Source organism: Ranitomeya variabilis, chromosome 8 (assembly GCF_051348905.1).
Source record: "Ranitomeya variabilis isolate aRanVar5 chromosome 8, aRanVar5.hap1, whole genome shotgun sequence".
Lineage (NCBI taxonomy): Eukaryota > Metazoa > Chordata > Amphibia > Anura > Dendrobatidae > Ranitomeya > Ranitomeya variabilis.
Genome location: NC_135239.1, coordinates 211,842,915 through 211,870,825, shown reverse-complemented (window position 1 = coordinate 211,870,825; position 27,911 = coordinate 211,842,915). Strand labels below are relative to the sequence as shown.

The window sequence follows — 27,911 nt, the reverse complement described above, 5'->3', positions numbered from 1 at the left end:
AGTCTGTGCTGGGAGCTTAGAGTGCAGGAGCGGAAGGTGGAGGACTGACAACCCAGGAGATGGCGCTCAGCGCTGGGACCCAGAAGGTGAGTGCAGACTCCCAGCAGAACTCAGCATGTTATAATGGTAATGCTGCTACCTGTGCTGTTGTACTACAAGTGCCAGCAGAAAACAGCACAATTGTACTTCTAGGCTCTAACTCTGAGGTCCCATCTGGGGAACTACAAATCTCCTGCTGATTGCACAAAAGACTTTATCACCTCCAGTCATTGTGAAATGATGCTTCACATGTACAAGTACTACAAGTCCCAGCAGAACATACCAGATATTATTCACAGGCTATTCCCGTAGTCCAAAATGTTATTGTGTAACCTAAGCGGCCAATGTCTCCTATCTGTCGTAGAACTACAAGTCCCAGCAAAAAAAACCCAGGGCTTTCTCAGACGCCCCAATAGCTGACCTAATGATACATGTCAACCTCATGTACGAGTGCAGAACAGATTGCCATTCAGGAGCCACAGAAAGCTGGGGGACCACCTACACACAAGGTGGGAAGTTGCCCCTTAAGTAGCCGCCAGTTTTCCCAGAAACAGATATTACAATGTAACCGCTGAAGAGAAATATTTACAGTCAGAAAAAAATAAAACAATGTAAAATGTAAGGCTCTGTGCACACGCTGCGGATTTTGCTGTGGATGCGCAGCAGTTTCCCATGCGTTTACAGTACAATGTAAACCTATGGGAAACGCAATCCGCAGTGCACATGCTGCGGAAAAAACGCACGGAAACGCTGCGGGTTACATTCTGCAGCATGTCACTTCTTTCTGCGGATTCCGCAGCGGTTTTTACACCTGCTCCATAATAGAAAACCACAGGTGTAAAACCGCAGTGAAATCCGCAGAAAGACCGAGGTAAATCCGCTGTGGAAAAATCTGCAGAGGATCATTCTACGTGTGCACATCGCCTTACAATTTACATTTGCTGGGGATATTTATTATGGGGGGCTCTTTTAGTATGTGCCCCCTGTAAGATCAGCACTGACTCTATATACAGGAGGCTACTTATATAGAATGAAGGGAGCAGAAGATTCGCAGGAAAACCAATTATCCAAAGTCCAGAGTAGTAGGTGACTAATGATCACCGCGGACCCCCATGTGCCATCGCAGTGACTGGTGGCAGCCTGCACTGTGTCAGCCAAACACTTCAGCAACACAAGAGATTCTCAGCAGAAGTATAAATGATACCGCACGAGAAAATCACCGCTCTGCAGAAAGGGAAAAGTGGCTGCAGCAGCTCGTAACCTCTGGTCACTGCACACCTGTACTGGAAACTAGGAGAGCAAATAATTCTCAGAACTCGGCTCCAGCAGTCAGGTCAGTAATCCCAGGCCCTGCACCCAACTCCTGCCTGCTGCCATCCACCCGACTATATTGATTAATCAGCCTTACGTGACATAATCGGTGCGGCGTGACGCACAAATACTGTAATGGCCGGGGGAAGACGGCAGGTAAGAGGCGATTCTCAGGGACTGGGAATACTGACCTGACTGCTGGACCTGAGACCAGAAAATTCACACACTCATCTCTACTATCAACCAATCAGCAATTCCTCAAATGTAGTGTATGTACTCCGTGACTGCACCAGCAGAACAGTGAGTGCGGCTCTGGGGTATAATACAGGAGGTAACTCAGGATCAGTAATGTATGTACACAGTGACTGCACCAGCAGAATAGTGAGTGCAGCTCTGGGGTATAATACAGGAGGTAACTCAGGATCAGTAATGTAATGTATGTACACAGTGACTGCACCAGCAGAATAGTGAGTGCAGCTCTGGGGTATAATACAGATTGTAACTCAGGATCAGTAATGTAATGTATGTACACAGTGACTGCACCAGCAGAATAGTGAGTGCAGCTCTGGGGTATAATACAGGATGTAACTCAGGATCAGTAATGTAATGTATGTACACAGTGACTGCACCAGCAGAACAGTGAGTGCAGCTCTGGAGTATAATACAGGATGTAACTCAGGATCAGTAATGTAATGTATGTACACAGTGACTGCACAAGCAGAATAGTGAGTGCAGCTCTGGAGTATAATACAGGATGTAACTCAGGATCAGTAATGTAATGTATGTACACAGTGACTGCACCAGCAGAATAGTGAGTGCAGCTCTGGGGTATAATACAGGATGTAACTCAGGATCAGTAATGTAATGTATGTACACAGTGACTGCACCAGCAGAATATAGTGAGTGCAGCTCTGGAGTAAAATACAGGATGTAACTCAGGATCAGTAATGTAATGTATGTACACAGTGACTGCACCAGCAGAATAGTGAGTGCAGCTCTGGAGTATAATACAGGACGTAACTCGGGATCAGTAATGTAATGTATGTACACAGTGACTGCACCAGCAGAATAGTGAGTGCAGCTCTGGAGTATAATACAGGATGTAACTCAGGATCAGTAATGTAATGTATGTACACAGTGACTGCACCAGCAGAATAGTGAGTGCAGCTCTGGGGTATAAGGTTATGTTTCCATATTTCACATTTGCTGATGATTTATGGGTCAGATACTTTTATTTCCTCTATGAGTATTTCTCGGCTGTTTCTCGCATTGTTCGGGCAGGTTATTGCTCTCTCTGGTCCTCGTATTGTCAGACGCCCAGCTCCGGTGGATGGGTTACTTGCAGTCCTGTATTTCTCGGCTTCTAGGTCTGGATTCCTCCATTGTGCCTTCGTGTGGGGTATTATGTAGACATTCTGGCTGTGGTGCGGCTGAGATGTAGCCGGACAGGTAGCCGCACCCAGTCTGTAAATGAACCCTATGAAAATAACTCTGCGCCGTGAAGCTGAATGTAGATGATTCTGGAACCTGAGGCAAGAAAAGAACATGAAAACTCTTGTCCGACACCACGAAACAAGGTCGGGGAACGTGTATGTGGCACCAGGACGGCAAAAACAGATGGTGCTCGAAATAATCCCCAAGTGTTAGCGCTTTCCTGTAGGTTCTCTCAGATAGTATCACACAGGACAGGATTAGATACACTGGGGCAACAGACAGTGTCACACCTGATGGGAATGGATACACTTAATCAGCAGAGTATCACACATGATAGGCTTGGATACATGCTCTACATACATTATCACTGCTGATGAGCGACTGTGCTCGGAAAAGTGTTATCTGAGCATGCTCAGGTGCTAACTGAGATAATTTGACGTGCTCGAATAATGCTCGAGTCCCCGCGCCTGCATGTCTCACCACTGTTCGACAACCACAACACATATAGGGATTGCCTAACAGCCATAAGCCATGCAGCCGGGAATCCAACATATTTTTCGAGCACGCCGAATTCTCTCGGTTAGCACCCGAGCATGATAACACCTTATCCAAGAACACTCGCTCATCACTAATTCATACACATGGATTAGATACACTAGCTCTATATGTATCACTCATGACAAGCTCGGATACAGGAGCGCGGTGTCATTGGGGGGTAATGTGGCTGCTCCTGTGTTTCCTCATGTATCTGTGATAAACATGCCAGACCGGTGATCACTGGTGATCCACAGCTCCAGACCAGAGATCACTGGTGATCCGCACCCCAAACCAATGATCACTGGTGATCCGCAGCCCCAGACCAATGATCATTGGTGATCCGCAGCCCCAAACCAATGATCACTGGTCACTGATCCGCAGCCCCAAACCAATGATCACTGGTCACTGATCCGCAGCCCCAGACCGGAGATCACTGGTGATCCGCAGCCCCAGACCGGAGATCACTGGTGATCCGCAGCCCCAGACCGGAGATCACTGGTGATCCGCAGCCCCAGACCGGAGATCACTGGTGATCCGCAGCCCCAGACCGGAGATCACTGGTGATCCGCAGCCCCAGACCAATGATCACTGGTGATCCGCAGCCCCAGACCAATGATCACTGGTGATCCGCAGCCCCAGACTAGGAAGTTCCAGCAGCTAAAAGCCTCAATTCTGGAGGAATTGGCGGCAGATCCAGGTACACGACTCCGGATGCTCCTGCGGTCGGAGGAGGTTTATTCTCCTACTTCATTATTATTGAGAAGTGATTCCAGATGCAGACGGTTTATTCCCACTGTCTGACTGCACACAGGTCCTATTGTATAAAGCTGCAGGGCCAGGATTCCGGGGTCTGCACAGTACTGAGATTTAGCTACTAGCCAGGCTGAGTACATGTGGGGGTTGCCTGGTTGCTAGGGAATCCCCACATGTACTCAGGCTGGCTAGTAGCTGTAAATCATTCAGCTGCCGCAATGAAAACTAAATCTCCGAACACTAAGAAATACTCGGAGGACCCCTGAGCGTGCTCTGGAAAACCCGAGCAACGAGTATACTCGCTCATCACTAGTCCCCTGTCCTTATTCCTGAATCCCACTGATCTCATGACCACCCGCTATGTTATGAATGGGCATTACCAGACTAAAGGGCTTGTGGCAAGAGCTGGACTGACCAGAGGGGCAGCATTGGGTGGGTATGCGGGAGGGAGATCGATGCCTCGCCTGCCCCCCGTGTACGTTGTTGGGGGTGTCAGTAAATGGGGGGCCGCCTCTTCCATACTCAGACCCTACAGCGCAGATCGGAGGTTGTAGAGGTTTCCACAATTACTGCAGCTTTAACCCTGTGCCGTATAAGGCTGAATTCCCACAGTGAGGATTTGGTGCAGTTTTTTTGTGCTGCATTTCCGCACCCATTTGTGCCTATTTGTGTTTTATTTTTCAGCTGCAGTTTTTTTTTTTCTCCTTTTTAATATGTTGTGGTTTAAATCAAACCACCTTTTTTTGGAAACTTTGTTACTTCACTTTGTAGAAACTTTATTGATAAAGTCATGCGCGGACTGCATCCACTTTTACCGCGTTTCTGCTGCCAAAATGCATCTGTGGAGTCTCCGCGTCTCATTCTATGGAGAAAATGTGCAAATAAAAACCTATTTTCTGCAAAAGTAATTGACATGTTGGAGATTTGAGAAATGCACCGCGGGTCAATTTCCACAGGTGAAAGCGTGAGATTTCCATAGAGATCAGCCACATATGTTGGGTTTTATTGCACAAAAATATGCAGTACAAAAAGTGCATCAGTGCTCGTAATGGGAATGTAGACTACAGGGCAAATAATCGCATCTCTGCTACAGAATTGCTTCATCTGAGAACGACCAGAATCCCAAAACATGGTGCAATCCCATCCACATACATTGCACTGTGAAGTGTGACATATTGTCGACAGTTTGTTACAATGTATCCAGTCCAGACAATCCTGAGACTAAACATTAGCTTCTGATCTCCGGCTCTTATCTGCACTGATACATTGTAACAAATGCCCTTCTTGTAGAATCACAGCTGTCACTGAGCTCCAGGATCCCTACTCCTGGCTAGGAGCTGGCATGGATCAGACTTGGCTTTGATCTCTGAATCTATTGTTTATTTTTAAAGGACCTTGAACTTATTGTCTTCTGGCCACGGGTCTACCGACCGGAGGATTATATGAAGTGGTCATGCTCTGGGTGGGAAACCTGCTGATAATCCATAAAAAGTTGCAAAACTTTTCTTTATGCAATGTTGGGAAGTTTTTTTTTTTTTTTTTCCAATTGCCCCTCCCCTCCTGAACTCATGCTCTGTGATGCACATTAGAAAACAGCGCCCCTCTGGTCCTAGGCCGTGTGTGGTACTGCAGGTCTGCCCCCTGTAAACCCCATGGAGGCCTGTGTGCTGCTCTTTGTGGGAGAATGTCGCCGTGTTTGTCTATTCCCAGACATCCAAAGCTTCTGAAATCATTCTGACAACATGTTTTATGATTAGATCCGCCGCCTCCTCTGTCACTCCAGGTCTGTTGTTCGCCACCGTACTACCGGGGGGCACAATCCTCAACTTGATCTAGACATTAGGTAAATGAAAGGAAATCTAAGAATTCTTCTAGCCTAGGCTGGGGGGTGGGGGGCACATACTTTCGGGGGGGTGGGGGGCACGTACTTTCTTAGAGGACTCAAGCATGACCGAGCACAATACCAGCTGCTATTTAACGCCTATCGAACGGGAAAAAATAAATTATAGCCGGAGATAATCCTATTATAACGGTGGCATTACAGCCGCGCTCACATCCTGGAGGTACGTGGTGTTCCCTTACAGTCTCCTTCATTTCTCAGGGGTCGCATTCTGTAATTTTGCCCAATTTTCTAAGTAGGAATTTTTGAAGAGATGAAATATAAAGACGTAATGGAGGGACGATCTGTAATAACAGCACCCAGCGATCAGAGCTAGGGGGTCCGCTGAGGCCCCCAATCATTTTCTAATAATTTACTTCTGCTTCCCTCAGGGTGATGACAGTGCTGCAAATGTTTGAAAATCCTTTATCATGTTCTTAACTGATCTGGTACTACCTCTCCTAGCTAGGGTGGGGGATTAAGTCACATAGGAGAACAGCAGTGACATTTCCCATGCTTATTAGATCCCACAGACCTGGCACAGGAGATCGGTAGATGGCTGACACTGGATGACCCCAAAAAGACATTTCAGCAGTTGCTCCTGGTGTTAATAGTAAGTCTGTCTGCGATAAACTCAGTAGCTCCCTCTAGTGGCAGCTGTAGGCAGCCTGAATTTCCCTATGTAAAGCAATAGTCTATACTGTGAGTCTGGGCTGAGCACAAAGACTTGTAGTGAATAATGCCCCTATGAAAATCGCACCTTTAGTCCTGTAATGCCAGACTCTCTCCAGAACCTGAACTTTAACAAATATGCTAATTAGGGTACTCGTTGCACTCTGGGTGCAGCCAAGAGCCTTGGCAGACTGTTCTGCCCACTTGTTTTGCATGTCCCTGCCTCCCTCACTGGTGACTGACATGCCAGAGCTTTTTTTTGCAGACAGTGCTCACTTGCGCTCCTCCCTTCTATGGGTCCGATTCATTAAAACTGGCATTACACACATTAGTTTTATGGTGGGACTCGCTGCAGTATAGGGCCTTGAATTCATTAAGATGCACACACCACTTAGTGAATGTCATGTATCCTTCTCAATGGCCTATGGCTCCAATCGTGTGGCCGGAAATGCTGATCGAGTCAAGGACTTGAGTAGAATTTCTGGGGGACGAAAAGTCATCACTTTTGCTGCTTCAAATTACTGTAAAAAACACCAAAAGTTGCAATATTTTGCACATCTCCACACTGCACAAAAAAACTGTAACTTTTCAGCGTGTTTTACTCTAGTTTTTTGGCAAACCTACGTTGATCGTTTGTCACCTATGTGAATTATGCTGCCTGGGATGACACATTCCCTTTAATGCTATCACTGAGCAGATGAAGAATTAGTGCTCTATATCAGAAGAAGAAGCCGAGATGAAGAAGGAGCTCTGATCCCTATAGAGTGCACTGCTACATCTGCAACATTCCCACATAAATACCATCTGAGCCCTCAGTTATCACCTACTCCCTTAGTCCATTTTCCAGTGCAAGTTATAGCTCCATGATAAGCAAGGAATGCACAAAGTACAAGCAGAGGAGCTTTTCCCCACCTCACACTTTCAAATAATAAAAAACCATGTGTCTATTTTCCTGGTTTGGTGAAGTCTTGCAAAGTCTCGGAGAAGCTGCCAGGTTTATTTCTGTCTTCTGTGACAGAGGTGACGGTTGCAATGAATTCATGTGACATGACATATCTTCACTAAACAGCCTAAGCCCCTGGGACCATAGGACCGTGCTGCTAAAACTTCCAGCCGGCTGCATGCGAATGATCTCAGGCAGGGACCGAATACCTTCCACAAAACACAATATAGTCTGACAATAGCGCCTTGCTCCTAAGGGGGGACAGGTGAGGCGTATTAGCGCATGCCTTTCTGGTTATCTCACACCAATTTAATCTTCACATGTTTAAAATAGACTCAAAGTGATGGTTGAATGCAGCATTAAAGATGGGGAACATTCCCTTCTTCCTCCATCACTGTTATTCCACCTGTGATCATTCTGTTACTGTATTTGACTGTCTCTAATGTAAGACGTGAAGGTAAACTCAAGGGCACCGCTATGGGGTCTGCAGACAGGCCACAACTCTGAGCAAACCTGTGCAGTGTTGTTTCTTTCCACGGGTATTAACCCATTAACAAATAAAGTAAAGAGGAGCAGAAGGGGCAACAATTGCAGATAAAGGACACTTTTTGAGATGTTCAAAATAATCTGTAATTCTCATCTACATTCTTATTTTTTAAGTCTTGCACCATGTGGCTACAACTGAATATGCCCAATCATTGATAATCTCAGAATGTGATGCCATAAGTAATGGCTGATTGCTAAAACTGTGAACACCTGTTAGCTGCATGGATCTTACAGATGTGTCCTCTTATTTTCCAGATGCTGCTGGGACAGCAGGGTGCAGAGAGAGGTCCTCCCTGTGTGAGGTGTAAGGGGACGTGCACAGGATTCCAGACACACTCCTGGAGGTAAAGTCATTAGACGGTGAACTTCTGCACAGTGAGAATGGATTGAATCCGGAAATAATGAGGAAATATGTCTGGTCTATAATGTGATGTATCTTCTGGATTTCTAATCACTGTATTTTGCAACAAAAAGCCTAAATCATCATCAAATGATAAAATATGAGCTTTGTTTCTTATTTGAGTAAAGCTATGTAACAACCAACATGTTCACTATGGCAGCTGCCACGAGGTTTGTCACTACTTCAAAGATACAGTGTGAGGCCGGCGTCACACTTGGCGTAAGACAATACGCCACGTATTATACGTCCGTACTACGGCCGTAATACGGAGAAATGTTCCCAAAATATTGATCCGTAGGCAGGGTGTGTCAGCGTATTTTGCGCATGGCATCCTCCGTATGTAATCCGTATGGCATCCGTACTGCGAGATTTTCGCGCAGGCTTGCAAAACCGACATCTAATGGATTTATGTGCTCAAATGTTCGGGAAAACATATATACAGTGTGTGTGTGTGTATATATATATATATATATATATATATATATATATATATATATATATAATGTCATTGAGACACATATATATATACAGGTCCTTCTCAAAAAATTAGCATATAGTGTTAAATTTCATTATTTACCATAATGTAATGATTACAATTAAACTTTCATATATTATAGATTCATTATCCACCAACTGAAATTTGTCAGGTCTTTTATTGTTTTAATACTGATGATTTTGGCCTACAACTCCTGAAAACCCAAAAAACCTGTCTCAATAAATTAGCATATTTCACCCGTCCAATCAAATAAAAGTGTTTTTTAATAACAAACAAAAAAACATCAAATAATAATGTTCAGTTATGCACTCAATACTTGGTCGGGAATCCTTTGGCAGAAATGACTGCTTCAATGCGGCGTGGCATGGAGGCAATCAGCCTGTGACACTGCTGAGATGTTATGGAGGCCCAGGATGCTTCAATAGCGGCCTTAAGCTCATCCAGAGTGTTGGGTCTTGCGTCTCTCAACTTTCTCTTCACAATATCCCACAGATTCTCTATGGGGTTCAGGTCAGGAGAGTTGGCAGGCCAATTGAGCACAGTAATACCATGGTCAGTAAACCATTTACCAGTGGTTTTGGCACTGTGAGCAGGTGCCAGGTCGTGCTGGAAAATGAAATCTTCATCTCCATAAAGCATTTCAGCCGATGGAAGCATGAAGTGCTCCAAAATCTCCTGATAGCTAGCTGCATTGACCCTGCCCTTGATGAAACACAGTGGACCAACACCAGCAGCTGACATGGCACCCCACACCATCACTGACTGTGGGTACTTGACACTGGACTTCAGGCATTTTGGCATTTCCTTCTCCCCAGTCTTCCTCCAGACTCTGGCACCTTGATTTCCGAATGACATGCAAAATTTGCTTTCATCAGAAAAAAGTACTTGGGACCACTTAGCAACAGTCCAGTGCTGCTTCTCTGTAGCCCAGGTCAGGCGCTTCTGCCGCTGTTTACCTGGGGAATGCGGCACCTGTAGCCCATTTCCTGCACACGCCTGTGCACGGTGGTTCTGGATGTTTCCACACCAGACTCAGTCCACTGCTTCCTCAGGTTCCCCAAGGTCTGGAATCGGTCCTTCTCCACAATCTTCCTCAGGGTCCGGTCACCTCTTCTCGTTGTACAGCGTTTTCTGCCACATTGTTTCCTTCCAACAGACTTACCATTGAGGTGCCTTGATACAGCACTCTGGGAACAGCCTATTTGTTGAGAAATTTCTTTCTGGGTCTTACCCTCTTGCTTGAGGGTGTCAATGATGGCCTTCTTGACATCTGTCAGGTCGCTAGTCTTACCCATGATGGGGGTTTTGAGTAATGAACCAGGCAGGGAGTTTTTAAAAGCCTCAGGTATCTTTTGCATGTGTTTAGAGTTAATTAGTTGATTCAGAAGATTAGGGTAATAGGTTGTTTAGAGAACCTTTTCTTGATATGCTAATTTATTGAGACAGGTTTTTTGGGTTATCAGGAGTTGTATGCCAAAATCATCAGTATTAAAACAATAAAAGACCTGACAAATTTCAGTTGGTGGATAATGAATCTATAATATATGAAAGTTTAATTGTAATCATTACATTATGGTAAATAATGAAATTTAACACTATATGCTAATTTTTTGAGAAGGACCTGTATATTCTGTATTTAGATTTCATTCAGCGCAATATCTGTGAAAAGTCGGTAATTCAATTGCCGGCTTTTCATTTCTCCTGCACAAACCCGACAGGATATGAGACGTGGTTTACATACAGTAAACCATCTCATATCCCCCTTTTTTTTTGCATATTCCACACTACTAATGTTAGTTGTGTGTATGTGCAAAATTTCAGCGCTGTAGCTGCTAAAATAAAGGGTTAAATGGCGGAAAAAATTGGTGTGGGCTCCCGCGCAATTTTCTCCGCCAGAATGGTAAAGCCAGTGACTGAGGGCAGATATTAATAGCCAGGAGAGGGTCCATGGTTATTGGCCCCCCCTGGCTAAAAACATCTGCCCCCAGCCACCCCAGAAAAGGCACATCTGGAAGATGCGCCTATTCTGGCACTTGGCCACTCTCTTCCCACTCCCGTGTAGCGGTGGGATATGGGGTAATGAAGGGTTAATGCCACCTTGCTATTGTAAGGTGACATTAAGCCAGATTAATAATGGAGAGGCGTCAATTATGTCACCTATCCATTATTAATCCAATTGTAGGAAAGGGTTAAAAAACACACACACATGATTTAAAAGTATTTTAATGAAATAAACACAGCGGTTGTTTTAATAATTTATTGCTCTCTCAATCCATCAGGAACACCCTCGCTTGGCAAAATAATAAACGCACAAGATACATACCCTCTCTGATGTCCTATCACGTCCCACGAGGTAATCCATCTGAAGGGGTTAACTAATATTACAGGCATGAGCTGCGATAAACCACTCGCTCGTGCCTGTAATCCCCGGGTGCTGAAAGAAAAGCTGGATCTGTACTTACATTCAGTCGCGGTGATGCGCCCCTGCTGGATGTTCTCATGAACTGCAGCCTGGGAACTTTTTCCCACGCTCCAGGTCATATGAGAACATCCACCAGGGGGCGCATCACCGCGACTGAAGGAAATGTAGGTCAATGACCTACATTTCATTCATTCGCCGGGGAATTACAAGCACGAGCACAGCTGCATTAGCAGGGCTCCTGCTTGTAAATTATTTTAACCCCTTCAGATGGATTACATCGTGGGACGTGACGGTTCAGCTGAGGGTATGTATCTTGTGTGTTTATTATTTTTCCAAGCGAGGGCCTGGAAATGGATTGAGAGAACAATAAATTATTACAACAACCGCTGTGTTTATTTCATTAAAATACTTTTAAATCGTGTGTGTGTGTTTTTTAACCCTTTCCAACAATTGGATTAATAATGGATAGGTGTCATAATTGACGCCTCTCCATTATTAATCTGGCTTAATGTCACCTTCCAATAGCAAGGTGGCATTAACCCTTCATTACCCCATATCCCACCGCTACAGGGAGTGGGAAGAGAGTGGCCAAGTGCCAGAATAGGCGCATCTTCCAGATGTGCCTTTTCTGGGGTGGCTGGGGGCAGATGTTTGTAGCCACGGGGGGGCCAATAACCAAGGACCCTCTCCTGGCTATTAATATCTGCCCTCAGTCACTGGCTTTACCATTCTGGCGGAGAAAATTGCGCGGGAGCCCACACCAATTTTTTCCGCCATTTAACCCTTTATTTTAGCAGCTACAGCGCTGAAATTTTGCACATACACACTACTAACATTAGTAGTGTGGAATATGCATAAAAAATGGGGATATGAGATGGTTTACTGTATGTAATCATGTCTCATATCCTGTCGGGTTTGTGAAAAAGAAATGAAAAGCCGGCAATTGAATTACCGGCTTTTCTATAGAACACCGCTGCGTATTTCTCGCAGGTCACACTGCTGGTCCGTGTGGAATCCGTATTTTTCTTGCCCCCATAGACTTTCATTGGCGATTTTTTTTTTTTTGCGCAATACGCTGACAAACGCAGCATGCTGTGATTTTGTACGGCCGTAGAAAGCCGTATAATACTGAACCGTAATATACGGCTGATAGGAGCAGCCCCATTGAGAATAATTGTGCCGTATGTTATGTGAGTTTTACGGACGTAGTTTCTGCGCTCTTACGTCCGTAAAACTCGCCAGTGTGACGCCGGCCTGAAACAGCCCTTACACTTTTATCTCTGAGAACTCCCAGTTACTGCAGGGTCCTTGGACCACCCCACCTTAACAAGTGCAGATAGCCTTTGGGGTACGCGTAATATGTGCAATCACACAGGGTATAATAGAGGCACAGTGAAATGCCACCAGTGCCTATGTTCATCATTCTTACGGAGTAGCAGTTTTATTTCACCATTTTGTAGCTTTTTGCCTGAGTTTGTTTGATGCTGTTATTTGGTGACTGTGTGTCGGTATTGATTGGTATTGTATGGCGGTATATAATTACTGTGTGATACTGTATACTATGTTTATTGTTTTGAAGCGTATGGCATTGCTATTTAGACGGTGGTTTCCTAGTATTATTTGGACACCATAGAGTATGACGCTGTCTTAGACACCATATGGCGGCATTATTGCAGCACTGTATATAAAGAAAGGCGCTAACATAAGGTACCACCCAGATGAACATCCGGCATAATGTAGATCAGGTTTATCCAGACCACCATGCATCATGACAAACCCTAATGGCAGTAAAGAATGAAGCATTATATTTACGGGCTACTTAATTGCTGTCAGGAAAGTCATGCACACAGAAAGTAGGGGGGAAACGACATTAGGAGGTGATGAGTGGAAGCAGCGAGCGAGACGCATAATCACAGATAGACGATGCCATAAAAGCAAAGACAAAATGAAACCGAATAAACAAACATTGTAACAAACGTGCAGCGAGATGACAAATGAAAGCGAGCGATCGGGGTGCTACTTCAGCAGACTCTTAGTGAATTATTAATGATGATCATCTGTAGCCGGAGAGAGAACAAGCTCCTATTCATGTCAAAGAGAAACATTCTGGATCGTAACCGGCGCGACAAATGAATATTCTGTATCAATCACGCGGCTCAATAATGAAGCAATTTATGGAGCGTATCTGGCGCTATAAGTAATTCCGAAAATGAGGGGAACATATTGACTCGTTATCCTGTCTGGTCTCCGTAATCTGCAGCTTTTAGTGCTCAGCCAGCTGTCTGCAAGGTCTCGTGCTCGCTCGGCTGATCACTGACGCAAAGCGAGCGATAAACTCACAAAACTACAAACTAATGAGCGAGCGGTCGGAAAAATAAACCGCCAGGTCTTCAGACTCGGCTAATTGCTGCATGGAAACGCCTCAATTAACTTGAGGTTTTCATTGTTTTGATATGGTGCGGGTTCAGGGAGGTTGCTGAAGGTTTGGGTTTGTGACCAGCCGCATAACACGATGGACGGGGCGACGTCTGGGTAACGAGGGGTGACACATTACAAATTCTCTTGGTCTTGAAATGTCTCGGAGGGGAGCTCTCATTATCTGGAAATGAAGTTTAATCACCACATAATGAATACTTCTGCAATTTCCTAACGTGCTTGTTACATCAATTCTCCCCCATTTTAAAGATCTGTTTGCTGCCAGTGACTGAGAACACTTGTGCAGCTGCGGCCTGGTACCAGCTCGTCTACTGTCACCGGAGAGTGGATACAATTGTATCCAGTGCAGACCATCCTCTGCGAGCGCCAGACTCAGACATTGTAGCCACCAATGAGATTGGTGCCGCCGATGATGCGTTTAGCTCGCAGAGCATTGTGTGAATTGGATACAAATGTATCTACCAAGAGCGGCAGCGGCTGTGCGCAATCACAACAATGTTCTTATTGACTGACAGAGGTCTGAAAAATGGGGAAGAATCGAAACACAGTATCAGAAAGTTGTAGAGTAGAGATTAAAGGGAATGTCTCACCAGAAAATGACCTTGTCTAAATCAGGTTTTTGTGATTTTACTTTTTTTTTTTTTTTTTACTTGTAGTTTTTTTCCCCAGTAAATGCACATGTACATTAGCAGCAATAAACAATCCTATCTACTGAACTCAAGCATCTAATGAGCATGTGCAAAGGTCATTGTGAAGGGAGGGGGAGGAGGTGATATGTGATTGATACAACTCTATACACAGTTGATAATCCACCAGTCATTGTACAGGAGAAGGAGGTGAGCTGTGATATCACCTATTGTGAATGGTGGATCCTGTGTTATCTCCTGTATATAGAGGTGTTATCAGTCATTGTACAGGAGGAGGAGGTGAGCTGTGACATCACCTAGTGTGAATGGTGGATCCTGTTATCTACTGTATATAGAGGTGTTATCAGTCATTGTACAGGAGGAGGAGGTGATCTGTGACATCACCTATTGTGTATCTGCTGTATATAGAGGTGATATGTCATTGTATAGGAGGGGAATATAGCAGTGCTATCATGTGTATTTATTATGTAGCCACTGGCGGTTCCACTATGGCAGACCGCGGAGGGCACAGACTGCTCAGAACCACTTCCATCCCAGGACGCAGATCCGTCTTCTCCACCATTCTCTCGGTTCTGCTGGTCCAGTGTTGTCTTGCACAGAGGCCAGTGTTGTCCAGCTGAGCACAGTCCGTCCCTCATGGGGCTAAGAGTTGCAGTGAGAGGGGCGTCATACTGTGTGGTGGCACTGAGTGTGTGGGGCATAAAGCGGGACAATACTCGGTGCTGCATTATGGAGGCACTGTTACTGTGTGTGGCCATAGGTGTGCGCTATTAATGTCCCCCAAATGCTTCCAGTACTGCAGCAGTAGAGCATGGTTAAAGGGACAGCTGGATGGGATATTTGTGTGGAGGGCGAATAATATTATTAATAATAATAATATCATCTCACCCTGGGTCCTCGTGGCTTCAGCTGGTGCAGATGAGCAGTGGTAATAGTGCAGCATAACGGGGTATTTATGGGGCTGCTGGGGCAGATGACAGCGCCATATGGGGCACCAAATATTCCATCTGCTGTACTGGGTGTAGGGGCATCTGACATATAAGACCTATTATAACAGAAGAAGTAGAAGTGGTGCATATGTTTCTATTATACTTTTCCTCTAATTGTTCCACTCCTGGTTTTGGCTTACAAATACTGATGTAAAATACTGACCAAATCCTGATGCAATCCTGAACGTGGACACATACCCTAATGAGGGCTGGAAAAGTCATCACTGCTAGGAAACGTATGGTCCGTTCATCGCACTCTATGCACAGCACAGACCTTCTATGCACAGCGCAGACCGAGGTCGTCACCCCAACGACTGCAGTATTATCCCACCGCAAGACACCATGTGCACCATAGGGCAGCGTCATTTAATAATGGCATGGTGTTATTTCAGCTCTGATTTATAGCATTACCTACTACTGGGTGGTACTATAGTGGCGTTATTTACGCACTGTCTGGTGGTATTATAGTGGTGTTACTTCAGCACTTTATAGAGGTATTATTTAGGCACTGTCTGGTGGTATTATGGTGGTATAATAATATATTGGTATTATGTATGCCCTATATGGCGGTATTATGTTTGCTCTATTTGGTGCTATTATGAGTTCTGTATAGTGGTATTATTTATACACCTCATTGTGGTGTTATTTGAGCACTTTGGTGTTTTTTATGCATCTTTATAGCATTATTTTTTTATGTGTTGTTTAAGAACTACAAAGCCAAGAGTATTTAAAGATTACAAAGTTGGGAAGAGGCCTTGCTGTCTTCAGACCTTTGGTTGTCTCAGCAAAATATTTTTAATATGTAATCTGACAGCAGCATGATGCAGGAACTGAGACCCTGATTCCAGGGATGTGTCACTTACTTTTCTGGGTGCAACAGTTATGATGGAGTCACTGTTTCCTCTGCAGCAGAGCTCAAATGCTGAGCTGTGTGTAACCCTGCCCACACCCCTGATTGGCAGCTTCCTGTGTATAACCACGCCCACACCCTTGATTGGCTGCTTCCTGTGTATACTGCATCAGTGCTGGGCGTTGTGTCACAAGACGCCTAGTCCATTAGTGATAATCTCCTGCTGATAAAACACTGATTGTATTGAAACAACAACACACAGCCCAGTAAGTGACACATCACAAGAATCGGGGTCTCTGCCCCTACATTATACTGCTCTCCGATTATATAGCAAAAGTCTGATGACAGATTCCCTTTGACTTATCACAGAGTGACGGTTTCATACCTGCTTATGCATCATAATTAGAATTTTTGACCTTTTATTAATGACATTACATTACTTCTTTCCCAATAACTATATATAAAAGCACATTTTTCAGTGTCTAGTCCATGAATGCAATGCTATAGTGGCAGTGAAGACCGAGAAGGAGCAGAGGACGGGATGTAGCCCCCATAGCGATGCAGCTGTATACCTCACTGGACCTGTAGGGAGCGCTGCAGCAATCCTTATGGGAACAGCTATGACAGCGCCTGTCCTCAGGAGTCTCGTCTTCATCTTCTCATGTCATCTCATATTGAAAACAATTCCCATTATTGCAGGAAATGGTGCGGGCTGTGCCAGTGCCCCCGTGAGGACCACTCTCTACCCACAGAAGTAGAAGAAGATCACCGAATCGGGCAGCTGCTCTCTGATACCCGGTACTCGGGACTGACCGCACGGGTAAAAGGCAGCGAGGGGGCGCGAGTCTACAAAAGGAATCGTATGATCATCACCAACCCCATCACCTCCCGAAAAGATCCCACCTTCCTCACTGTCACCTACGAGTGGGCACCTCCTGGGCTCAACCAGAAACTGGTACGATCATCATACTGCACGTCCATGGCTCCTCCGGTCAAAGCTAAGTATACTCTAGAGGTTTACAAGCCCTAGAAGATTTCACACTCAAGGAGTAATATACGGAATCTTCTTCATAATTCCATCTTCTTCCCCAACTTCAACTTTATGTAAATGTTTAGCACCCAAAAAATTGACGTAAAATAAAAATTTAACCCTAAAAGGGGAGTGGAGGGAGATGCAGCTGCAGTTGAGACTTCTTGCTGTGAGAGGAAGGAGGGAGTAGCAGAAAAAAGGTATCTGATTGGTTTAGAGCACACAGGTCCGGTCTGACATCACCACTCTCCACGTCTACAGAGAAGCGATGGGCAGAAACAGGAGCCAGAGGGAGGGAAGAAATCCAGAATCTCCATTTCTAACATATTGGGGGCTTTATTTGGTAACAATAGATGAGTTTATGACTCTTTGTAAATTATGATAATGTCTGATAATCGGTGTTTCTCCAGGCCATGCGCTATATGGAACTAATCCCGAAGAAGCTGCAGCCCATAGCTGGCACAGAAGGGGCACATTACCGACGTCTACAGCTGGTAAAGCAGTTACCAGTCCATGACTATGACCCAAAATACTGCAAAGGGCTGATGGAGGGTGAGAAGCCTGTAATGGAGGCGCATGTGGAGAAAATCAAGGAGAACGTGATGGGGGTGGCAGAGGTGGCCTTACCCTGCAGCGCCAAGCAAGAGGAGAAGGACCCTAATGCCACAAAGATGACCAACAGCGCAGCCGAGGAGCCTGCGGACCGGACGGATTATGTGAGTATCATGGTCGCCCGGCTTCTCCGATACCCTGATATAGTGCAGACTCTCATCTCTGTAGTGCTGCAGTTGACACTAGAAGTTTCCATCCACTATATAAAGACACATCTGCCCTTAGCCTGAATGACTTGGGTTAGACGTTTGGGATCTCCTTCCACAAGCTTCTCACAATAGTTAGTTGGAATTTGGGCCCATTACTTCTGACAAAATTGGTGTAACTGATCCCGGTCTGTAGGTCGCCTTGCTCGCATCGCACCGGCCTTTTCAGCTTTGCCCATAAATTTTCCATAGGATTAAGCTCAGGGCTTTGTGATGGACGCTCCAAAACATTGACTTTGTTATCCTTAGCCACTTTGCTACCATTTTGGCGGTATGCTTCAGGTCATTGTCCATTTTGAACACCTGTTTCCGCCCAAGCTTTAACTTCCTGGCTGATGTCTTGAGATGTTTCTACAGTATTGCCACATAATCTTCTTTTCTCATGATGCCATCTATTTTGTAAAGTACACCTGTCCCTCCTGCAGCAAAACAACCTCAAAACATGATGCTGCCTCCCCCATGTTTCACAGTTGGGATGGTGTTCTTAGGGTTCCAAGCTTCTCTCTTTTTTGGACATAATGACCATCGTTACATTTGGAGGAAAAGTTCAATTTAAGTTTCATCAGACCACAGGATATGTCTCCAAAAATTAAGGTATTTGTTCCTGTGTGCATTTGCAAACATTAGTCTGGCTTTTTTTATGTTTCTTTTGGAGTAATGGCTTCTTCCTGGCAGAGTGTCCTTTCAGCCCATGTTGATACAGTACTCCGTTTCACTGTGGATATTGACACAATCTTACCAGCCTCCGCCATCATCTTCACAATTGCTTCCAGAGGGTCAGCTGGGGAAAAAGAGGAAGGAACTGACCCCGGCACCTGGATTTAACCCTTGTGGGTGTGGCCAGACGCCCCTTCCTCTCTCTTCCCATTGGTCAGCTGTGCGTCCCAATTAGTGCATCACCTGGGGGAGTAGTGGGAGGGGGGAATAGGCACTGCACGGTGTTTCCTATTATCTTCATCTATAATGGGCTCCGCAGTCAGAGGCACATTCCCTATGCGGTACCGTGCCTGCCATGATGGTTGGACATTCCCATCTTTTTTGTACTTGCATATAATTGTTTGTAAAGATGAGCGAGGCACCTTCAGGTATCTTCAAATAGTACCCATGGATGATCCAGACTTGAGGAAGTCCACAATTCTCTTCCTGATATCTTGACTGATTTCTTTAGGCTTTCCCATGCTGCTATACAAAGAAGCAGTGTGTTTCAGGTGTGCATTAAAATACATCCTCAGGCAGGGCCGGACTGGCCATAGGGCAGTTCTGGCAAATGACAGAAGGGCCGATGGCAGTAGTGGGCCGCTTGAGTGTGCCGCTGTCGGCACTCTCCCCCCCCGCTGTTGCGGCACACTCCCGGCCCCGCATTCAACTATACCGGCGTCATAGACGCCGGTACAGTTGAATGCAATGATGGAGGAGAGTGCGTCTGCTGACGCCCCCTCTCCCATCATTCCCCGCTCTGCCTGCCGCTGACACTGCGGGTGCGCGATGACGTCATATCATCGCGCACCTGCAGTGTGACCCGGCGCCGGGCAGACTGCAGCTGCTGAGACCGGAGCCAGAGGAGAGCAGCGCAGGGCACGAGGAGAGAGGTGAGTAGAGTGTTTTGGTTTTTTTTAACAAAGAGTGATGAGTGCATTGTGGAGCTATTGGGGGGGGGGGGGGGACTGCCTGCCTGCCTGCATTCCATTCTATGGGGGCTGCCTGCCTGCATTCCATTCTATGGGGGCTGCCTGCCTGCATTCCATTCTATGGGGGCTGCCTGCCTGCATTCCATTCTATGGGGGCTGCCTGCCTGCAGTACATTCTATGGGGGCTGCCTGCCTGCATTCCATTCTATGGGGGCTGCCTGCCTGCAGTACATTCTATGGGGGCTGCCTGCCTGCAGTACATTCTATGGGGGCTGCCTGCCTGCAGTACATTCTATGGGGGCTGCCTGCCTGCATTCCATTCTATGGGGGCTGCCTGCCTGCATTCCATTCTATGGGGGCTGCCTGCCTGCATTCCATTCTATGGGGGCTGCCTGCCTGCATTCCATTCTATGGGGGCTGCCTGCCTGCATTCCATTCTATGGGGGCTGCCTGCCTGCAGTACATTCTATGGGGGCTTCCTGCCTGCATTCCATTCTATGGGGGCTGCCTGCCTGTATTCCATTCTATGGGGGCTGCCTGCCTGCATTCCATTCTATGGGGGCTGCCTGCCTGCAGTACATTCTATGGGGGCTGCCTGCCTGCAGTACATTCTATGGGGGCTGCCTGCCTGCATTCCATTCTATGGGGGCTGCCTGCCTGCATTCCATTCTATGGGGGCTGCCTGCCTGCAGTACATTCTGTGGGGGCTGCCTGCATTACATTCTATGGGGGCTGTGCTGCATTATATTGTATGGTGGCTGCCTGCATTACATTCTATGGGGGCTGCCTGCCTGCATTCCATTCTATGGGGGCTGCCTGCCTGCAGTACATTCTATGGGGGCTTCCTGCCTGCATTCCATTCTATGGGGGCTGCCTGCCTGTATTCCATTCTATGGGGGCTGCCTGCCTGCATTCCATTCTATGGGGGCTGCCTGCCTGCAGTACATTCTATGGGGGCTGCCTGCCTGCAGTACATTCTATGGGGGCTGCCTGCCTGCATTCCATTCTATGGGGGCTGCCTGCCTGCATTCCATTCTATGGGGGCTGCCTGCCTGCAGTACATTCTGTGGGGGCTGCCTGCATTACATTCTATGGGGGCTGTGCTGCATTATATTGTATGGTGGCTGCCTGCATTACATTCTATGGGGCTGGCTGCATTATATTCTATGGGGCTGGCTGCATTCCATTCCATGGGCCTGTGCTGCATTATATTCTATGGGGCTGGCTGCATTCCATGGGCCTGTGCTGCATTATATTCTATGGGGCTGGCTGCATTCCATTCTATGGGCCTGTGCTGCATTATATTCTATGGGGTTGGCTGCATTCCATTCTATTGGAGCTGTGCTGCATTATATTCTATGGGGCTGTGCTGCATTATATTCTATGGGGCTGTGCTGCATTGCATTCTATGGGGCTGTGCTGCATTACATTCTATGGGGCTGTGCTGCATTATATTGTATGGTAGCTGCCTGCATTATATTCTATGGGGCTGGCTGCATTCCATTCCATGGGCATGTGCTGCATTATATTCTAGGGGGCTGGCTGCATTCCATTCTATGGGAGCTGTGCTGCATTATATTCTATGGGGCTGTGCTGCATTATATTCTATGGGGGCTGTGCTGCATTAAATTCTATGGGGCTGTGCTGCATTATATTCTATGGGGCTGGCTGCATTCCATTCCATGGGCCTGTACTGCATTATATTCTATGGGGCTGGCTGCATTCCATGGGCCTGTGCTGCATTACATTCTATGGGGCTGGCTGCATTCCATTCTATGGGCCTGTGCTGCATTATATTCTATGGGGCTGGCTGCATTCCATTCTATGGGAGCTGTGCTGCATTATATTCTATGGGGTTGTGCTGCATTATATTCTATGGGGCTGTGCTGCATTGCATTCTATGGGGGCTGTGCTGCATTAAATTCTATGGGGCTGGCTGCATTACATTCTATGGGGGCTGTGCTGTATTACATTCTATGGGGGCTGTGCTGCATTACATTCTATGGGGGCTGTGCTGTATTACATTCTATGGGGGCTGTGCTGTATTACATTCTATGGGGCTGTGCTGTATTATAGTCTATGGGGGCTGAGCTGTATTACATTCTATGGGGCTGTGCTGTATTACATTCTATGGGGGCTGTGCTGTATTACATTCTATGGGACTGGGCTGCATTGCATTCTATGGGTGCTGTGCTGTATTACATTCTATGGGGGCTGTGCTGTATTATAGTCTATGGGGGCTGAGCTGTATTACATTCTATGGGGCTGTGCTGTATTACATTCTATGGGGGTTGTGCTGTATTACATTCTATAGGGACTGTGCTGCATTACATTCTATGGGGGCTGTGCTGCATTACATTCTATGGGGGCTGTGCTGCATTACATTCTATGGGGGCTGTGCTGCATTACATTCTATGGGGGCTGGGCTGCATTACATTCTATGGGGACTGTGCTGTATTATAGTCTATGGGGGCTGTGCTGCATTACATTCTATGGGGGCTGAGCTGTATTATAGTCTATGGGGACTGAGCTGTAATGCTGGATACAGCTGTAATTATGTTATATAGTTGTGTTACACTCCCCTCACTTCTTGTAACCTACAAGTGTACAAAGATATTATACAGTCACCATGCGACAAGTGGGCCTGTGTGACTTCAAATGCCAGGGCTGAATTTTAGTCCCAGTCCGGCCCTGTCCTCAGGTGTGTCTTTAATTAACCCAGATGTTGCCAAAAAACTTATCAGAGGTTTCAAAACACGGCATCATATGGGCAGTCCAGAATTGTTTAACCCCTTAGTGACGGAGCCAAATTTTTGAAATCTGACCAGTGTCACTTTATGTGGTAATAACTCTGGAATGTTTCAACATATCCTAGTGAATTTGAGAATGTTTTTTAGTTACACATTATACTTTATGATAATGGTAAATTTAGGTTGATATGTTTTGTGTTTTATTTATCAAAAATATCAGTAATTTAAGAAAAATTTAAAAAAATTAGCAATTTTCAAACTTTGAATGATTATCCCTTTAATCCAGATGGTCATACAACAGCAAACCATTAATAAATAACATTTCCCTCATGTCGGCTTTACATCAGTATCATTTGTAAAATGTTCTTTTAAATTGTTAGCATTTTAGGAGGTTTAAAAATGTAGCAGTAATTTTTCATTTTTTCAAGGAAATTTACAAAATTTATTTTTTTAGTGACCTATCCATGTTTGAAGTGTCTTTAGTGGTCCCATATATTGGGAAACCCCCAAAAGTTATACCATTTTAAAATCAGCACCCCCTGACATATTGAAAACTGCAGTCAGGTAGTTTATTAATCCTTCATGTGATTTTCAGGAATTAATGCAAAGTGACATGACAGAAATGAAAATATGTATTTTTACCACCTAAATGCCACTAACTTCTGAACAGGTTACAACAGCCGTCAAACTCTGAGGCTGCTATTTGGCCATGAATTGCCATCACAAATATCAGGACCACAAAATCATGATCTGAGGGTGCTGATGGGGATAAAGAGGAAGCCCCCACACTCTGTTAACAATTTATATGATATAGTCACTATTGACAGCAGCATCTAAGGGGTTAAACAGATATGGACGGTGCAAACACTGATCATGGCTGATACAGCAAGTTGTCAGCTATAGTGTACAGCCGACAGCTGCAGGATTGTCTCCTGTATGGGGAGCCTATTCTCTTATATCTCAGGTCAGTTAAAAGATGTATTGGCGGTCATTAAGGGGTTAATGGCATAGTAATCCTAGTGTATGGAAACTTTTGACTTTGTAGTAAATGAAAAAAATGCCTTAAAACATTGTCTCTGTCTCTGTCTCCTGGCATTTGGCAAATATTAATAATTATGGTAATCCTAATTGTCCTAAACCGGGAAAGGTTCATTCTGATTTCATGTGAGATATTGAGAAAAATATGCAGATTTGTCTTTATATAGTGGATGGAAACTTCTGGTTTCTACTGTATATATTTTAGTAGATTGGCTGTGTGACAATAGTACTTACCTGTCCAACAGAAAGACAAATTGAAACATTTTTTTCAACAAATCTAGAGAAAATAACATTTCAGTATTTTTATTTTTCTCCTCCAGTTGTGCGAGTTTTGCCAGCAGCTAATGCCTTCTGATGCCCCAGCCGTCTATGCCGACCGGGCAGGGTACAAGAAACAATGGCACCCAGCATGCTTTGTGTGCTGCCAATGCAGAGAACCCCTGGTGAACCTCATCTATTTCTGGAAAAGCAATCGGCTGTGGTGTGGGAGACATTACTGTGAAAGCGAGAGGCCACGGTGCACTGGATGTGATGAGGTGAGAAGAGTGACCCACTATGTGTACCAGCAAATATACCTACTATAATACTGCCCCTATGTACCAGAAAATATACCTACTATAATACTGCTCCTATATACAAGAATATAACTACTATAATACTGCTCCTATGTACAAGAATATAACTACTATAATACTGCTCCTATGTACAAGAATATAACTATTATAATACTGCCCCTATGTACAAGAATATAACTACTATAATACTGCTCCTATGTACAAGATAATAGCTACTATAATACTGCCCCCTATGTACAAGAACATAACTACTATAATACTGCCCCTATGTACAAGAATATAACTACTATAATACTGCTCCTATGTATAGGAATATAACTACTATAATACTGCCCCTATGTACAAGAATATAACTACTAAAATACTGCTCCTATGTACAAGAATATAACTACTATAATACTGCTCCTATGTACAAGACTATAACTACTATAATATTGCTCCTATGTACAAGATTATAGCTACTATAATACTGCCCCCTATGTACAAGAATATAACTACTATAATACTGCCCCTATGTACCAGAAAATATACCTACTATAATACTGCTCCTATATACAAGAATATAACTACTATAATACTGCCCCTATGTACAAGGATATAACTACTATAATACTGCCCCTATGTACAGGAATATAACTACTATAATACTGCCCCTATGTACAAGAATATATCTACTATAATACTGCCCCTATGTACAAGAACATAACTACTATAATACTGCCCCTATGTACAAGATTATAGCTACTATAATACTGCCCCTATGTACAAGAATATAACTACTATAATACTGCTCCTATGTACAAGAATATAACTACTATAATACTGCTCCTATGTACAAGAATATAACTACTATAATACTGCCCCTATGTACAAGAATATAACTACTATAATACTGCCCCTATGTACAAGAATATAACTACTATAATACTGCCCCTATGTACCAGAAAATATACCTACTATAATACTGCTCCTATATACAAGAATATAACTACTATAATACTGCCCCTATGTACAAGAATATAACTACTATAATACTGCCCCCTATATACAAGAATATAACTACTATAATACTGCCCCCTATGTACAAGAATATAACTACTATAATACTGCTCCTATGTACAAGAATATAACTACTATAATACTGCTCCTATGTACAAGAATATAACTACTATAATACTGCCCCCTATGTACAATAATATATCTACTATAATACTGCCCCTATGTACAAGAATATAACTACTATAATACTGCTTCCTATGTACAAGAATATAACTACTATAATACTGCTCCTATGTACAAGAATATAACTACTATAATACTGCCCCTATGTACCAGAAAATATACCTACTATAATACTGCTCCTATATACAAGAATATAACTACTATAATGCTGCCCCTATGTACAAGAATATAACTACTATAATACTGCCCCCTATATACAAGAATATAACTACTATAATACTGCCCCCTATGTACAAGAATATAACTACTATAATACTGCTCCTATGTACAAGAATATAACTACTATAATACTGCTCCTATGTACAAGAATATAACTACTATAATACTGCCCCCTATGTACAAGAATATATCTACTATAATACTGCCCCTATGTACAAGAATATAACTACTATAATACTGCTTCCTATGTACAAGAATATAACTACTATAATACTGCTCCTATGTACAAGAATATAACTACTATAATACTGCTCCTATGTACAAGAACATAACTACTATAATACTGCCCCTATGTACAAGATTATAGCTACTATAATACTGCCCCCTATGTACAAGAATATAACTACTATAATACTGCCCCTATGTACCAGAAAATATACCTACTATAATACTGCTCCTATATACAAGAATATAACTACTATAATACTGCCCCTATGTACAAGAATATAACTACTATAATACTGCCCCTATGTACAAGAATATAACTACTATAATACTGCCCCTATGTACAAGAATATAACTACTATAATACTGCCGCCTATATACAAGAATATAACTACTATAATACTGCCCCTATGTACCAGAAAATATACCAACTATAATACTGCTCCTATGTACAAGAATATAACTACTATAATACTGCTCCTATGTACAAGAATATAACTACTATAATACTGCTCCTATGTACAAGAATATAACTACTATAATACTGCCCCTATGTACAAGAATATAACTACTATAATACTGCCCCTATGTACAAGAATATAACTACTATAATACTGCCCCTATGTACAAGAATATAACTACTATAATACTGCCCCTATATACAAGAATATAACTACTATATTACTGCTCCTATGTACAGGAATATAACTACTATAATACTGCCCCCTATGTACAAGAACATAACTACTATAATACTGCCCCTATGTACAAGAATATAACTACTATAATACTGCTCCTATGTACAAGAATATACCTACTATAATACTGCCCCCTATATACAAGAATATAACTACTATAATACTGCCCCTATGTACAAGAATATAACTACTATAATACTAATTTCTGTAGAGGAATGTGGATCACAGTAAGGAGAATCATTGTATATTCTTCATGCACCTTTTGTATTTTTCCTCCTGTAGATTATCTTCTCGGAGCATTTTCAGCAGCATGATGGGAAGACGTGGCACACAGAGCATTTTTCCTGTGCCAGCTGTGAGCAGTCCCTCGTTGATGGTCCCTATGTCCTGGATAACGCTCTCCTCCTTTGCTCCACCTGTAGCAGGAGAGCTGCTCATTAGATGGAGGATCGCTGCATCCGATCCTGGGGCGTCCGGTGGTTTCCTTCTGCCTGATGTAGGTCCTGGTCATCGTCCTCTCTGGACTTTCCACCATGGGCACAGCATAGCGAGGACCATCCTAGAGCCGTGGGGTCAGGGAAGGAGCCGTCATCAGTGGGACTGACCATTGTGCACCTCGCTGCTGGCAGATCTTGGGCGGATGTTTCAATGCCAAATACTGGAATACTAACAGATCTTCTATTTATTTTTCTATGTTTATTGTTATAATTTGTGACTATTGAGCTCCAGATCACCATCTCCAGACCGACTCTAGGTAACCGGGGCAGGTAGACGCCAACTCCAGAACTGTGTTGCTCAAAAATCGAGAAACTTTGCATGAAATTTCTCTATTGTAATGCCAAAGAGAGGATGGTTGTAGTCTGTAACCATGGAGACAAAGTGCAAGAATGTTCTATTTGAAACTATTTGTAAAGTTGATACATTTTTTTTTTTTTTTTATTGGAGTGGCTTTGAAAAAAAAAATGATTGCAAAAGTCTACACATCCTTTAAACCTCTATAGTAGGAAAAATTAGGGCAATAGTCGACTGATGAATTTGAGAGAAACATAAAATCCTGCCTGCAACATTTCACTGCATTGAGCGATAATCATCCATAAAGATCAGTGATCAGACGATGTTTGTGCATAGCCAGCCATCAATGTTTCTTAATCTATTGTTTTATAATTCTGTTAATTAATATTTATTCTGTGCGTTCTACGCTGATTATCAGGGACAAGACTCCACCATGATCTCCAGATATAGGAAGGATATTCTATAAATTCACCACTAGGGGGAGTACAGTGACACATTTAAAGGGATTGTCCATCCTTGACTTTATTTACTTAAATTCATGTGTTTGGGGCTAAACATATTTTTTCCATTTAACATACCTTAAAGTTGTTGCGATGTCTCGC

At 44.0% G+C, this 27,911-nt stretch overlaps 1 protein-coding gene across 1 annotated transcript; it reads left to right on the top strand.

Moving 5' to 3' along the window:
• LMCD1 (LIM and cysteine rich domains 1) lies at positions 1-27,911 on the top strand. Its single transcript, XM_077276795.1, has 6 exons — positions 1-86; positions 8,370-8,458; positions 17,054-17,309; positions 17,795-18,100; positions 23,939-24,154; positions 26,800-27,911. The coding sequence occupies exons 1-6, from the start codon at positions 60-62 to the stop codon at positions 26,956-26,958; spliced, it is 1,053 nt and encodes a 350-aa protein (XP_077132910.1). The 5' UTR covers positions 1-59; the 3' UTR covers positions 26,959-27,911.

Bases quoted from the DNA above. Each gene is read 5' to 3' on its own strand.
- LMCD1 (XM_077276795.1), top strand. From the start codon at position 60: ATGGCGCTCAGCGCTGGGACCCAGAAG. The intron at 8,459-17,053 runs GTAAAGTCATTA...CCATTATTGCAG, and splicing joins TTCCAGACACACTCCTGGAG to GAAATGGTGCGGGCTGTGCC. The intron at 18,101-23,938 runs GTGAGTATCATG...TTTCTCCTCCAG, and splicing joins CTGCGGACCGGACGGATTAT to TTGTGCGAGTTTTGCCAGCA.